The 16,055-nt window shown below is 54.3% G+C and overlaps 1 protein-coding gene across 2 annotated transcripts; it reads right to left on the reverse strand.

Annotated features, from left to right (window-relative positions):
• Nucleotides 1–882: 882 nt before the first annotated feature.
• VSX1 (visual system homeobox 1) lies at nt 883–5,125 on the reverse strand. Of its 2 annotated transcripts, none has more exons than XM_074817456.1 (5): nt 4,727–5,125; nt 4,242–4,320; nt 3,861–3,984; nt 2,745–2,913; nt 883–2,105 (listed from the first exon to the last, which is right to left on the reverse strand). In XM_074817456.1, the coding sequence occupies exons 1-5, from the start codon at nt 5,085–5,087 to the stop codon at nt 1,837–1,839; spliced, it is 1,002 nt and encodes a 333-aa protein (XP_074673557.1). In that variant the 5' UTR covers nt 5,088–5,125; the 3' UTR covers nt 883–1,836. The 2 variants fall into 2 exon arrangements, with proteins under 2 accessions (XP_074673557.1, XP_074673556.1); XM_074817455.1 differs by having other exon boundaries at nt 2,745–2,925.
• Between the last annotated feature and the right edge of the window lie 10,930 nt (nt 5,126–16,055).

Below are 16,055 nucleotides of genomic sequence, written 5' to 3' on the forward strand. Positions count from 1 at the left end.
GGGACAGGTGACAGCATTGTTACACAGCCACACACCCCCTGAGCTGTATTAGGAAACTTTCCAAATTAGAATTACTCAGATTTTAATAAAACCTTTTGATCATTTTCCTCTATGATTTGGCCAGCAGATGAAACTGGAGGTGTTCCAGGAGAGCTGTCATGGTGTGTGCGTGGGTCAGTTCAGCCCAGCCATGAGATGAGGACCTGTCACAGCCAGGAGTCGGGCAGTTGGATGGCCACGATGCCCTTGGGCCTCTCTTGATGGAGGTGCTTGTGCAGCTGGGACAATGGGGCTGCTTCCTGTGCCTCCCCGGGAGGCAGAGGTGCCCCCAGCGGTACCTCCCACCATGCATTCACCTAGCCCAGGTGAGCAGCTGCTCCTTATATTTAACCACAAGAGACGTGAGGACACAGGGGCCAACTCTGCACCTTCCAAAGCAGCAGGAGGAGGAGAGCATTGCACAGACACTCGAGAGCCAGAGTATCTGTGCAGTGGCCTTTCCTGCCATCAGGGCAGCAGACATTTCAGTGAAGATCCTCACACTTGAGCTGCATCAAGGAGAATTTTCAACAACCCTTAGAAGAACTGAGGGAAGTCATGGAAAGAAGGATGCTCCAGAACTGGCTGAGTGCTCTGTTTCGGACCATTAGCCGTGGTTTGGCTCTTTCACTGACACAAATCTGGCACGTGTAGGCCACTGGACTAGACCTCAGTTCTGGGGAGACACAAGGGCTTTGCTTTGACCCCTTGGAACAACTACACTGCCTGAGCAGAGTGCTCCAGCCCAGTTTAGGCACAAGTCTGCAGAGAATCTGCTCAAAACTAGTAACTACCATGAAATGTGCCAAAGGAAGGTACAAATTGCAGTGCAGAACACAAAAACCAAAGATACACCACAATTTTATTTATGGATGTGTAATAAATAAATGGTGGACAAAACAGGAAGATCCACATTCAAAAATCCATATCACGAAAGTGCTTTTAGATATAAATATAGGACAACCAAGAAACAGCTCTGACATTAACACCTTTTACAGACAACTACAAAATATCTTCTTATGTCAATTCACAAAATTGTTTAGTTGCTCCAGGGTACTATGGCTTAGTTTTCAAAAAGGTCTGTTCTATTATGCATAGTGTGACAGATAACATTCAAGAGTGTACAAAATCATTGCATAAACAAAAATGTCTTTACCCCCTTCTCCCAAATATGAGTTAAGGAAGCTACACAGTGTAAATCCAGTGATAAGGCTGCATTGGCAGGCCAGATCCTCAGGAGGTATAAACCGGCACATCTATCAGGTTACACCAGCTTGAGGATGAACACTACCATGTTTAAAAACTCTCCTGCTCCTTGAGGTGGAAGAATTATGTGTTCAAAGTGGAGAGACTTGCCACACGGGTGCTGTGCAGGGGTGCGAGCACTCGTCGAAGGCATCTGTAAACTCCTGCACCGTCTTTGCACCCAAGCGTTTGAGAAGGGAGCGACTCCCATTCCATTGCTGCTCTTTGTGCTCCTGGCTAGCCGAGGAAGTGTTCACAGCCCGGGGGAGAGGGCAGCTCTTCCCCAGCAGCAGTCCACGCAGACAACAGTGCGGTCCCATTTTCATGCTGCTCTTGGCCCCGTTGAGGACACCTCTCCCACCCTCCACCCTGGCTCTGCAGAGAAGTGAACAGCTTGAAAGTGAGGGAACAAGGGGATGCATGTGCCCAGTTGTAAAATGCCCTGAATTCAGATAAAAGTTCGATTATTTAAGAAAAATATATATCAATAAATCAATAAATATTATTATCTTGCCAGGAAGCTGTGAGGTCTGGCCTCCTCTGGGGAGGAGCTCAGTGGTCCCTGTCCTTCTGCTCCGTGGGGGAGTCCCCATTGATGCACTGCCTCAGTATACCCCTCTTCTCATGCTTAGCTGTCCTGGAAAGGTCGATGGCTGTGTCCTCCGAATCTTTCGCAGGGCCAAGCTTGTCAGAGCCCCTCTGGGAACTGGCCTGCTTCCCTCTGAGTTCCTCTTCCTCCTCCTGCTCTGCTTGCCAGCCATCTGCCAGCTTCTCTTGGATCTCTGCCTTCCTGCTCACCTCCATGGACTTTTTGTGCATGCCTTGAAGAGGGGAGAGAGCAAAGCCAAGGGCGCTGTTTGCTTATTTCTGCCCGGGACTGATCAGCAGTTGCTTATTTCTGCCCAAGACTCCTGCCGTACTGCTGCTTCCCTCAGCTCTTGCTTGCATCCCAAGGAAAACTCATGCTAGCTGAGAGCCTTTTCCACCCCAGAGCCCTGCCACCTGCTCTCTGCAGTCCGAGAGAATGGCTTGCGGCAGAACTGGTCCGCACCTCCCCTGCAGTGGGGAAGACTTACAGGGAGGGGGGTGCGGTGATGGCCCATCCTGGCCTGGATTTGAGTGCCACCTGAGTGTAGGACCACGTATGAGCAGAGGGTAGCTCTGAGGTAGCATTATCTTCAGTGTGCGGGGGAGGGTGATGACTTCCTAGATGCTGGCTGCTAGCACTAGAAAGCGATACCTAACCAGGCACCTGCCTGATGTGGCAGTAAAAGGTTTTTCCTTTCCCAGATGTTCTTTGCAAGCAGGGAGTGGAAAAGCCGGGGCGCTTGGCAGCCTGCATACATGGCTGAGGCCCTGTTTTTTCCTGGAAAAAGGCGAGGATGGCCATACAAAGGAGAAAGGGCTCTTTGCTCTGCAGCTGCCCCCCTGGACTCCCCCAGCCCCATGCTCTCACTTACCCAGCAGCCATGGGGCACAGGATCCCACCAGCCCACTCTTGGCAGAGTTGATGATGGACTCGGGCAGAGGGATGGAGTGCCTCACCATGGCCCCATAGAGACCGTACTCAGCCATCACGCTGCTCCGGCCCCAGCACTTCTCCCGCTTCCGCCACTTGGCTCTTCGGTTCTGAAACCAAACCTTCAGGGGTAACAGCCAGGAGAGCATGGAGGGGTAGGATTGGGGAAGAGATGGACCCCGCAGCCAGGAGGCCAGGGCCCGTTGGGCAGGGGTGAGTGTGCGTCCAGGGCAGAGGGGCAGACGCCGGTGTGTGTGGAGGGGTTCGGGTGTGCAAGCGCGGGGTGCAGACGCGCAGGTGGTGGCAGGAAGGCAGCCGGGGCGGTGCATGGGGAGGGGGTTGGGGAAGGGCACACACGTGGGTGTCAGTGAGAGAGGGGAGGAGGGGGGGGAGAGGGAGTACACGTTACACGAAGCTGATCGTGGCACAGGAGGGTGAGCCCAGCCACGGTCACCCTACGCTCCACCTGCCTGCAGGGCCCCTCCTGCTGCCTCTGCACGGAACACCAACCTCTGCGGAAAAAGGGGTCCATAACGCAGTGACTGATGATGACAGAGGGTGCTCAGGTCCCTCTCCTCACCCCCTTCCTGCACTGGAAAGCTTAAGGGATGTAGATCAACCTGGCTGCTGCCCAGACCACCGCCCCGTTCTTAAGCCAAGGGGCTGCTCCACAGTGGGGCAAGATCAGGCCCTACAACGCCACACACCCCTCAAAGGGACAAGCTAGTGAGCGAACTGGTGGGATTGAGCTTGGCCCAGCGGCTCCTGAATTGCTCTCAGCTCCTGCCTGAGGTGAGTCTCCAGAGGACAGAGCCAAGCTGCCGGCAGCGAGCAGTGGTCAGGGCCAGCTCCGTCCTCCGGTTGCTCATTTCCATTTGGAGCCTGTTCGTGCTGGGGGGTCGGAAGCCGAGCTGCCCCCTCCCAGGGCTCCCTGCAGCGCTTCTGTGCCACCGCGTTCCCACCGCCTGCGCTCACCGGCCACGGAGCGGGAGAGGCAGGTGGGTGTCGGCAGCTCACAGACTCCACGGGGAGAGTCGGGACCGTCGCTTCCACCCACCTGTATTCTGTCCTCTGGCAGCTCCGTCTTCACGGCCAGCATCTCCCGGGCATAGACGTCGGGGTAGTGGGCTTCGTTGAAAGCCTTCTCCAGCTCCTCCAGCTGGTGAGCTGTGAACACCGTCCTGCCGGGAGGAGGGAGGGAGCGTCCTGGGACACAGCCCGGACACTCACGGCAAGCAGCGGGGCTGGCAGCCCCCTCCCCGCTGAGGTTTTCCTCCTGGAAATCCCGCCCCCCACCCCAGCTGCAGCTGCAGCTTCTCTTTCGGCTGCCTTGGGGCCATCCACCGCCCCAGCCCAGGGACCAGAGGGACCGCGGGAGGCTGGTGGCAGCAGCGAGGAGGGGAGAACGCGGGGGGAGAGCCCCGCTCTCGGGCTCTACCTGTGCCGGCGTTTCTTCCTCTTGATCTGGGAGGGGGGCACCTTCAGGTCGCCGGCGTCCCCGGACAGGCTGTCCTCATCTGGCAGCGGCATGCGGGGGGGGAAGAGTCACCTTCCCGTCGGGAGCGGGGGGACCAAACGGCTCCCAAAACACAGCTCCCGCTGCCCCAGGGGAGCGGGCCCGGGGCAGGGGCAAGGGTCCCCTCCCAACAGCAACCGGCGGCAGCAGGGCCGCGGCCGAGCCCGCAGCACGGCGATATCCCGGGGCAGGGGGTCGGCGCCCGCCCTTGCCGGGGGTCGGAGGGCGGCAGACCGGCGGGACGGGCAGCGCGGGGCCGATCCCGGGCCGGCGGGAGGATGCTGGCCGCCGCTGTGTGCCCGGGGCCGCAGGTGCGGGGCAGCCCCGGCAGCGGCTCCGGCCGGGGGTTCCCGTGCGTGGGTAAACGGTGTCCGTGTACCCCCGCCCCGATCCCCGTCCCCGCTCACCGGAGATGTTCTCCTTGTGGCGGCGGGCGGCGGGCGGCGGCCCGGGGGGCGGGCGGGGACCGCGGGCAGGCAGCAGCGGCAGCGGGGCGGGCAGCAGGCACGGGGCGCCCGGCCCCCCCAGGCCGCACAGTAGCCCCAGCCCCAGCGTCCCTCCGCCCTCGTAGCCACCGGCGGCGGCGGGCGGGGGGCCGGGGGGCGGCTGCAGCTCGGCCTCCAGCCCCAGCAGGTCGGTGATGGCGAAGCCCTTGGCCCGCAGCCCCGCACCGCCTGGCCGCGGCCCCGCCCCGGGTGCCACCGGTACCGGCACCGCCACCGGCCCCGCTGCCGCACGTCCCCCCGACGGCTCCGCCCGGCCCGGCATCGTCGTCGTCGTCGTCGTCGTCGTCGTCGCCGCCGCCGCCGCCGCCTGGCCCGGCCCAGAGCGGGCACTGCCGCCCGCAGCCCTTTTTATGGTCCCGCCGCCGGCCCCGGCTCCAATCACACCCCGGGCCGGCGGCGGGGCGCTCCCAATCCCCGGATTAACGGCTCCCCGACCCACCCCCCCGCCCGCCGCCGCACCGGCCCCGCGCCCCTCCCCTGGCCCCCCTCCCCGGCCCCCGCCCCGGTCCCCCGCCGCCCCCTCCCGCCGGCCCTCCCTCCGCTCCCCTCGGCCCCCGCCCCTCCGTCCTCCCCATCACCCCGACGGGTCCCCTGCGGTCCCCCTCCGCCCCCGCTCCCGGCCACCCAGCTCCCCCATAAACTCCCCTCACATCCTCGTGGGTTCCCTCCCTGGGTCTTCTCCCAGGATCGCCCCGCTGTGTCCCCATGTCCCCTCTTCCAGGGCCCCTCCCCCGTACCCCCATCCCACCCGCTGGCCCTTCAGCCCCACATCCCAGATGGGGTATCCCTCCACTCAGCACCCCGGGGCTGGGGCTGACTGGGGGCTGTGGGGCAGGACCCTCCCTGACCCCCAGTGTCTTGGCACTGGGGTTTGCGGCCACCTCGAGATGCCTGGCCTCCATGCTCCCTTTTGCTCCCAGATTCTTGCACCTGGGCTGCAATTTTTTCCCCCCTTCCCTTCATCTGTTGATGGAAACGATTTACAACCAGCTTACACAGGCCGCCTGATCTGGGCCTTCGCTGGGCAGTCAGATTAACTGAGGGTCCTTCTGATAAAGATAATTACAAGGGGACTCCGCATTAACTTTGCATTATTAAAGAAAGACCCAAATCTCCCCTCGCAAGCTGTTCCTGGGATTAGCAGAACAATAACTTTCATTTAGGATAATTGCCGTGTCCAGTGCTGGGGGGTGGTGGCAGGGGGGGGAACCTCTGGGCCATCACGCTTCACACCAGGGGAGCGAGAGGTGTAGAGGGGTGTGACACTCCCAAAGCCACCAGTTGGGGGTCCCCATGTGCTCAGGATACAGGGATGCTGGGGCATCCCCATGCAGGGCTGCCCCCCACCCAGGGACAGGCCAGCTCAGGGTTCTCTTTGGGCACCTTTGCTTCTCCAGAGTGGTTTTGCTGCAGTTTTGCTGGAATTGGAGACTTTCACTGCTAGGCAGGGAGGATCTGCGACAGTAATTAGAAGCCATAATCCAGCCACCACCCACAACAAATTTCCTGTCCAAGCAGATACTAGTGGATAAAACCCTAATTTTTTACGTTGTCCCAGAATCAGCTTGATTTCAGCAGTTTATGTTCAGGCTGAGCTGTTGGGAGAGATGATGAAGCCTTAAATATGCATATGGCCTAGGCATTTGGAAAGTTTGGGGATAAAGCATGTATAATTGCTCCTAATCAGTTTATGAAACATAAAAGCTCAAACCCAAGAGAAAGCTGATAGATGCAGAAATGGAAATAGTGATTAAATCTCCCCGCGCTGGTGAGGTGGCCTGGATATGGCATTGCTGCCTGGGGTGGAGTGTGGCCGTGGGGGCCAGGGGATGCGCCTGCTCCTGGGACAGGGTTGTGGGACGGGTGGGGGGACACACTGGCTGCCACCGTTGGCTCCCCAGGCTGTGGTGGAGAGGGGCTTCTCCACCGGTCCTTTGGACAATAAATCAGTTAAAGGATATCTTGATATATGCTCATCAGCTAGGATTAGCTAGGATTAGACTAATCAGTAAATGTTTCTCTGCTCATTATTTTCCAGGGAAGATTTTCAGCTGATTCTCCGACGCTGAAAGATTATTAATCGCTTAAAGAGCAGAATATCAAATGTCACCCCTTGCTCTAATTTCCCCAGGGTTTGCCCCCCCATGGGCAGGGGCCTATGCCTGCACCAGCCGGCCCGGCAGCCCCAGGGTGCCCCAGCACCCAGCCCCAGTGCAGTCCCATGTCCCAGGGGTGGGTGCTGTCTGCAGCCCATGCTGGAGCACCCCCATCCTCTGCGCTCTGCTCCCTGCTGTGCTTTGCAGGACTGGGGACACAGAGAGCTGGGACAGTCCCCAGGGTCTCCACCCCATGGCTGCTCCAGTGCCATGTCAGGCACCCACCATGCCCTGCAGCACCCTACGAATGGCATTGTGAGGGCACACACGATGGGATGGGTGCCTGGGACTGTCCCCTTCAGACACCGGGGACAAGCCTTGCAAGTCCTTGGGGGATTACAGATACATGCAACATTTTGGTAGACCCTCCTCAGCTGATGATGGCTCCCGAGCTGGTGGGTTTTTGGGGCCTGGTCTTTGCAAGGATATGAAACTCGGGGAAACCCCAGAAGGATGTGCACTCGCCTTGCAACCACCTGCTGTAGCAATGAGGAGGGGGTAGCAAGGGGAAGGTATTGAAGGGCCTGGTTTAGGGGATTAGTAATGGGATAAGACAGCTTTCACCTCCCTGGTTTAGATATGAATCAGGTCAATAATAAAGGACCATCTGACAGTTTCAGGCAGGTTGGGGTGGAAGAGGCTCCCATGCTCCAGGCTGGATGGAGAACCCGTCTCTGAAAGCCTGGCTCATGCCACACCCCCACCCGCTGGACCCGTACCAGCAATCACAGCCCAGTGCTCCTCAATGGCTCCGTGCCACACATCCATATCAGCTCCTGGCAGCCTGGCACAGGAGCAAGGTTGGAGCCTGGTCCCCAGGATGATGTTGAAGCCACAATCCTCGGGTGCCTGCTCTGCAGGGCAAGCTCAGCCAGCTGGCTGGTGGCCACGGTGGAGCTTGCATGGATGTAGGGTGGCCCAGGAGTGGAGTGCGGTAGGGCAAGCAGCCAGCTGATGGCAACACAGGCAATTTGGCAAGGGTGGGAGCCTGGGGGGAAGGTCTCTGCCTCAATAAGCATGGACAGAAGGAAAAGGGCTTTTCTTCCACCTCCTCTGTGTCCTGCTGGGAGCATGGGGAAGTGATGGCTGTCGTGAAAAGTTGCCTCTGACACGTGGGTGAAAGAACTGAGAAATAGGCCACCACTGGGAGAGAACGCAGCAAAGAGGGGGATGTTGTGGTGAGGCATGTTTGTATTTCACAGGGCTAAATCCCCACCTCTCAGTTACAGGTGGGCTTCCTCCTTGTGGTGGGAGTGATGGGACTTTTCTCACGCTGCAGCCAGGTCTGAGTGGTGGGCTATGTGTGTGCTCCTGGCCAGATAGGAGTAGGCATATGTAATGGTCAACTAGCCTCCATTTTGGGGTGATGGATTTGCAGGGGCAGGGCGGCATGACCAGGTTAAACTAATGAGGAAATCTGTGCTCCCAGCACTGCCGGACTGCAGAAAGTGCTCTGTTTCTAGCTTATGTGGGTGAAGCAAAAGGTTTGCAGGGTAATCACAGCCACAGCTGGCCACGAACACCACCTGCTTAGCGTTGTAGCATCATCAGCCAAGCTTACTACAAGTGCATCAGCAGCCCTAATTTGGCACTGGGGGTATCCTTTTCTATGTCCCACTCCGCATGCCCCAGAGTCATCCCTACTAATTCCTCTGCACAGATTTCTGTCTTAAAGCATTTGCCTTTGATTAAAACCAGAAGAGCAGTCATGGTTTAAGTGGAGTTTAAGAGCAAACCATGTGCCGATGCACAGGGCTCTCACATCTGGAGTGTCGCAGATTTAATCAAACTGCTGGGAAGTGCCGCACGCAGACAGCTGTCACAGCAGCCTGGAGCTCACCTCCTAATTAATTCCTAGCCAAACACAGGACAAACAAATGACCATCAAGGTGCTACACCTCCAACCATGACTGGAGGCATGACTGGCAATTGGTGAGCAAGCAGAGCTTGCCCTGTGTGTCTCCAGGAGCTGTAGGTGATGTAGCCCATGGAAAGCCCTGTCCCTGCTCATAGGGAGGAGACTGGGGCTTGTCCCAGAGGTGTAAACCTTTAGGTGATATACGGGAACATGAGGGACAGGGTGTTCAGGAAGAAACCCAGGTGGAGCAGGCACAGCAGCCATAGCTCTGACTTCTGGCTGCTTTTCACTTCCACTCTGCTTTGTTGTTTTATACTCCTGTTTACCTGCCCATCTCACATCCCCATGGGCAATTCCCTCCTGTCCTACACAGGGTGTGTGAGCCAGGACACAGCCCTCCCTGGGGATGCTTTGCCTGGCAGTACCCAGGGCCCTGCGCCTGTTGTAGGTCCTGGACAAACTCCTTCTGCTTCCAAAGCCTACTGCAAAATCTGGGCAATGGCAAAAGAGGGCAGGTCCAGACTCGGTTCTCCTTGGTGCTCATTCACAACTCATTAAAGCTACTTGAAATGGCTATCAGAGCTGGGTCTGTGTGGGTGTTTGGAAGTCCTGGGCACACGGCACAGCTAGGCTGGGAATATCCAACTGTGAGGAGCCCAAACTAGCCGATGGACTGTCCACTCCAATTAGCCCTACAAAGGAGCTATTATTCCTCTGCACTATGCTTGTCTGATTATTTTACCTTATTATTTTTTGATCATTTCTCAAAAAAGGTGCTAATTAAACAGAAATCATCAAGTCAATTAGAGAAACACTCATTAAAGCAGAAAAGAAAAGAAAATATCAGCAGAAGAAAAACGGCTGTGAGGCTCCCAGGCACACACAATAGCTGCCACATTAATTAAATGAGCATCTCCCAAAAGAGGGGTAGACGTTGTCCCACTGGTACGTGCCCTGGAAATGAAACTTCCCAAGTGATGGAGTCAGATTTATTTCTTTTTTTCTTTCTTTTTTTTTTTTTTTTTTAAATGGAAAAATAGTATTTCAGCACCACCACAAGTTTCTTTTCCATTTGGGAGAGTAGAGAATTTTTTGGTCCCATGAAGGTCTGAACCCAAGGACAATGAAACCCCTGGAAGATTTTTACTGACCTTTGTGGATTTTCTTAACTTCCAGACTGGGAGATTGTCAGCCAGTTTCTTCATTGACATGTTTAGCCTTCAATCAGATAATGGCATGACATGAAAATAAGTTAAAATAAGTTAAAGCTAACAAGGTCATTCAGAATATCTCCACTGACATCCACAGTTTTAGGATTTTCCATTTAGATACGGAGCCTTGGGGGAGCTCGCTGCACTTCAGCCTGGAGGATGCCAGCAGCAACGGGCAGCTGCTCTGTGCGCCACGTGGAACGGGCAGGTGGAAGGGACCTGCCCATGGTCAGGCAGCAAAACAGGGGCAGAGCTGGGAGCCAAATCTTGCTGGATTCTAGTGCAGGTGTCTTATTCAGGTGCCATGGGCATTGCTGCTGCTCTGCACTCACTCTGGGTATAACACCATAAAATATCCCAGTCTGCATCAGACACACCGGTTGCTTCCATGGGAAATCTAGGCTTGGCTCCAGGTCTCCAGTCTGCTGACCCAGCTGGCCCTCAGATACGCAGCAACGTGCTGGGGAATAGGGCACACCTCACCCTGCCCCGAGAGCCACAGCTACAGCTTACAACTGCAAGGGGTGGTGGAACAGCTCAGGGACAACTGTGTTGGTTTGGAAGTAACTGGTTCCAGGAGGTGAAGGAGTGATGGTGAAGTGCATGGGCTGCAAACGGTCCCTGTGAGAACTGGCTGCTCCTCTGGTGACTCGAAGGTTGATTTTTTTCCCTGCCTCGCCTCCTCCACCTCACAGCCTTCCTTCCCTCTCAGACACCTCTACCCACCAGCCTCCAAGCAACCTCTCTCTTTCTCTAAGCCCTGTCCAGTGCTCATTGTCAGAACATCTGAACCTCTCTGCATTTTCTTCTTTCTGCTGCCTCCCATGGCTTTCCCAGCTCCCAGCCCAGGAGCACAGTGAGCCCCCAGGCAACACCCTCTCCATGTTCATACACAGCACCTCACCAAGCAGAAGCCTCCCAGAACAAATGCATCCCTTCCCACCTCCTTGTCCTGCCTTGCAGCAAGCTGGAAGAAAGTGGCTGGCCCTACAGACACAGGGAAATACAGAAAAACACATGAAACAGTGATTTCAGTATTTCTAATACATCTCTGTTGGGGGTAAAGAAATGGGGATTTCGCTTTATTCTGACTTCAAAGCGGTGGAGAGTCCAGCTCATCTCTGGGTGAAGGTGTTGCCTAGCCTTTGCATTTCCAAACCAGTTCAGACATGCTTAATCATAGGCGCTATGCTATGCGACCTGACAGAATTACTTCTCCTTTAATTAATCTCCAAGTTTGCTATCTGAGTGCTGTGCCATATGGTATTGATTTTTCAGCTTGGTATGACAGCATTTGCCATGGAAGAAGCTAACCTAATTAAAGCAGAGGACACCACGTGCACAGGCGGCTACTCTCACTCTTAATACTGCTTTCTAGATCGGCTCTCCTGAAAGTAAACAGGTGCTGAAATGCAGTGCCTCTGCTTGAAGGTGAATTCAAAGGTTTCAGCTGTGCAAAGAATTCCGGATCCCCTTCTCAGCACTGGCCTGAGCTTGCAACACGGCTCTGCGTCTGCTGTGACAAGCGATACCCTGGGCTTTCCCAGCTCTCTCCACTCTGCAGCTGAGCAGGGAGATGGTGTTGGCAGAAGGGGCAGGAGATTTTGGAGCTTCCCAACACCAAGCAACATCTCCATTTCTTTTCAGACAGAGCAGATGATTCATTAATGAATTTCACAGCCCTCCCTTCACCCCCCCATTAAGCACTGGACTTCCAAGAGACATAAACAAGGATCTTTTAGCTAAAGAGACTGACGTGGCTGTCTCACAGAGCCCACCTCACATTACACAAGCAAATGACCCTTTACCAAAGCAGTCTTGTCCCAAACAGACCATCTAAAGGACCTATAGAAATAACAGAAAAATAACATCAAATATATCACCATGCATGGATCCTCCTTCTCGTATGACTAGAGGCATACGTGCTTGGACATCTCACCTTTGCAGGTAGTCACATTATTTGGTGGTAGAAATACAGATATAAGAAGCAGGGTTCCCATAGCTTACTTCACCCGTTTTACTTTATCCTGCAGGAAAGCTCTTCATGCTCAGCTTCCCTCCCTGCTCTTGGGGATGAGTTTTCTGTGTTCTGACACTGTATTCTGCAATTTTCTTTTCAGATGCAGAAAGAGCATCTTTCAACATGCACGGACTTCTCCCTGCCTGCTTCTCCTGCCATAGCTCAGCCCTGCCCTCACCAATATCACTCCTGAGCCATCTTTTTCTCTTCTTCTTTTCTCTTCAGCTCCTTACTGGCAGCACCTAGTTGTAAAATGTGTAAAATTTTCTTGTGGGATTAACTTTCCCTATAATAAAGGACAGATTTTAGGCCAAAGGACTTTCCAGCTTTCCTACTAGCTCCTGGTCTCTGCTTTGACATGATTCCTCCAGCACAGTCAAGGTGGACCTTGATGCCAAAAAGGAACATATTGTCCATAATTGACAGATTGAATGTTGCTGACAATGAACAGTTACTTAATCACCTCAAACAAGGACTTATATTATTGGTATTGTCATGCTCTGGGAAAAAAGGAAGAGGAAAAGGATTAAGAGAAAGAAACAAACCTCTCCCTTGTGGGATCATTGTCTGCAGTCTTCCCATTCGGCTTGAGGTTTCGCTTTAATTTGAAGGTGGTATTTTCTTCCTATTTGGAAATGGCAGCAAAGGCTTTTGTCTCCTTTTGCTCGGTACCTAGAAAGGTTCCAGTTTCACTCAGGAAGAGATGCCTAGTTATTGGTCTCCTTCAGGATCCCCCTCCTTTGTGGCTCCTGCAGTGCTCAGATAGCCAAAGCACTCTCCAGCCTCCTGGGAGGTGAATGCGTGACAGCAGCAGCAGAAACCCTGGGGAATACCCTTCCCTCTGCTCTTGCTGCCCTGCCTGGCCCAGGGCAGGAAACCTCTGTGCCAGCCCCACTTTGGGGTGCTCGCTGTCCTGGCCCAGCAGAGCATCTTTGGGGGTGGACGCAGCCCATCTGTAAGGGGACACACCGCTGAGGGTGCCCTACCCCCACTTCTCCTTACTTTTGTTGGCCATCCCAGCACCATAACAGTCTGGAACACGTATGAGCGGGTTACCTGCATCTCCCCTCCTAACTAGGAGCCCATGGCCCATCCTTCTGTCTCTTTTTAAGTGACCTCCTCTTTTTTTCTTTAGCTCACAAGGGGAGATGTAACAAAGAGCCCCGTGGCCCCGCACAGCAGCTAAGTGTGGATTTGTTTGGCAAAGGAGAAACACTCAGGCTGGGGGAAGCCCTGAGAGCACTGGTGTGAACTGTGGCTGGCATGAGCTGGGCTGCAGGCTGTGGGGCAGCCATCCCCAGGGGCAACCTCAGAAAAGAGGCAATTAGTCAGCCCCTCACCAGCACAGCGGGAGCGGTTCAAGGGGAAAGAAAAGCCGAGTCCTGGTGGTAATGACATTTTTCCACATGGGTAAATGCATTGATCTGTGACAAACAATACCAGGCTGTGCCTCTGCCTGTGGTGCAGACGAGTTGGGATGGGAGAGCTTCCCCATGCAAAATGTCAGAGGCAGAAGTTTTCCAACTTCCCCACAAGAAGCTGGATGTATGTGGAGGATGGGGCCCTAAGGATGTGCCTCCAGCTCCTGCTGAAACCACAGCCCAGGTCTCACCCAGGGACAAGCTTCCCAGCGGGTGCCAGGAACTCCTCCTTAAAGGTGAGCCTCATGCACGATCCCATTCCGCGTCCTCAGGAAGTCCTGCACAGCAGAAAAACAGGGTACAGAGCACTTGAGCAAAGCTTGACAAGAGCTATGCTGCAGTAAAACATTCATTGAAGCTAAACCAGTGACAATTAAATCTGCTTCTGTCCTCGATATCCTAACTCATCACTGTAGCCTTAGTTGCCTTTTACCCATCCCCTGCAGGGCTGTGACTTCAGGCTGATCCCATGCTTGTAAGAGCAGCTGATGTAAGACAGCACTTGAGTAACACCTCAGCTGATGCCTGGGCTGGGGTGTCTCTCCCAGGGCAATTCCTCTGGGAAAAGCCTAAGCCATCAAAATCTAAAAAGTCCTGGCAGACCTGGACTTCTGTTTTGCTTGGAGCAGTTCCTCCTACCAAAAATAGCCAGGTGACCACCTATAAATAGAACTATCCAGACAGAATGGGATGTCCCGGGAACATCATACACCTTATGGATCAGGCATCATGTGTGTCTGAGAAGAAACATATAGGAGTGTATTATTAGGGTCTTGTGATTGAGTGAACAAAGTAGTTTAGGAGAGCACAGGGCAAGGCACGCATCCTGCTTGAAGAGCTTAACTTCTAAGCTTTAATCAGAAGAATTAGGGCTTACTTTGGCTCTAATTTAATCAGAATGAATAGCGGAGGTGGTCATGCCATTTCGTGGGCAGAGTGCTATCTGCTCAGGGCATTCCCTCCTGCCTTGTGTTCACCAGGCAGCATCCCTGGGTGACCAGGTCTGACTGTTGGTGACAGGCACTGTCCCGATGGCCACAGCTCAGCTCTGAGCACCTTGGGCAGGACAAAAGCCCTGTTGGCTCTGGGGGTGCTGCTCAGGCTGGCTTTGCCTTTCCATTGGAGGCTTAGGTGGGCTTCGACATGGCTGTCAGAGGTCTCATCTACCTGGAAACACATGCATGCATCTGATGGCAGTTCCAGCAGGTCTCCTACATCTATCTCTGCTCACTCAGCACTCTCCTTTGGGCTGAAGCCATCAGGAAACAGTCCCTGATGGTCATTTTATTGCCAGCTGGACTATAGCCTGGGACCTGGTTTAGCCCAGCTTCCAGCACCTATGCAGTTGCATGGCTGTGCCATGGATGTAGCAGAGTTGGACCAGGTCTCCCAGCAGCAATAGTGAGCATAAAGGAAGGACATATGTTCCCTTCATGTCAGGTCTCTCCACTCATGACACAGGGGTTGCAGGTGCCTTGGCAGGCCAGGACCTGTGTACAGGGAAAGGACCTGGGGCTAAATCCAGGGAAGGCATCACTCTTCCCCCCAACTCAGCACCTGCCTCGCCCACCACATCTTCATGGAATTGCTTTTCCTTTCTTTTTAACTGCAAAATGTCACTTGGGGAGTGACATTTCATCTGGCAAGCTCCAATTCAAGGCAAAGAGCCCCAGACTGTGACTGGTTAAAGTAAACTGCCTTATCCTTCTGATGTGAGCTGCAATGGTTGGAAGGCTTTTGTCACCCACCTATTTCCACCGTCTTTTTTTGACACTGTTCCGTTCACTCTTGCACAGAGGCAAGCGCATCTCTCATCTCAAAGCCGGACCCCAGCTGCCCTGGGCACGGTGCCACCCTGCCACTCTTCTCCCTGGCCAGAGCAAATTCGCAACTGTGGCAGCAGGCAAATACCAGGCACACACACTGAATGTGACCCTCACCCCAGCACCTCTCACTCCTCCTTGATGCAGTTCCAGCCCACAGAAGTGGCTCGGATCTTCCTGAGCAAAATCTAATCAGGACTGTGTAAAAAAACAGAGGGGCAAAGAAAAGCTCTGACCATATTTTTAAATAATATCAAAAAGCTGTAAGTATGTGGTCGACCTGCTTGTTCTTACTGCCTGGGATCAGCCTGATTATTCAGGGATTCATTTTTATTTCTGAGTTTTATTTTTTCTCATTTAACAGCTGCACATTAATAAAAACTCCATTTATTGGAGGATTTGGCTGGGATTGCTATAATAAAATAGAAGGATTTGTGCTGGGCACTAAAAGAACTCTCTGCAAAAAGTAGTGTTTTTCCAGTGATTAGGAGCGCTGGAACATATTGTTTTGCTGTGTAGCCCCGTCACTGCCGAGGATGGTGACAGATGTCTTGTGTTAATGTTGAATGATTAAATGCCATTTCTGAAGCCACTCCCTAGCTGTGTAGCACGGTGTTGCTTCACCCACACAATCTGCCTTCAATCTGTTCCCTTCGCTGAGAGCATCCCTCCTTGCTGACTGTCAAGAAGCCCCCATCACAAGCCTGGCTGCATGTCATGCCCCAGGGCCAGCCTACGTCC

Source organism: Strix aluco, chromosome 3 (assembly GCF_031877795.1).
Source record: "Strix aluco isolate bStrAlu1 chromosome 3, bStrAlu1.hap1, whole genome shotgun sequence".
Classification (NCBI taxonomy): domain Eukaryota; kingdom Metazoa; phylum Chordata; class Aves; order Strigiformes; family Strigidae; genus Strix; species Strix aluco.

What these genes read in the sequence shown, in the direction of transcription:
- VSX1 (XM_074817455.1), bottom strand. Translation starts at nt 5,087, where the DNA reads ATGCCGGGCCGGGCGGAGCCGTCGGGGGGACGTGCGGCAGCGGGGCCG. An exon ending in TGCCAGAGGACAGAATACAG is followed by an intron (nt 2,926 to 3,860) that starts GTGGGTGGAAGC and finishes TTACCCCTGAAG; the next exon opens with GTTTGGTTTCAGAACCGAAG. An exon ending in CTGTGCCCCATGGCTGCTGG is followed by an intron (nt 2,106 to 2,744) that starts GTAAGTGAGAGC and finishes CCCCTCTTCAAG; the next exon opens with GCATGCACAAAAAGTCCATG.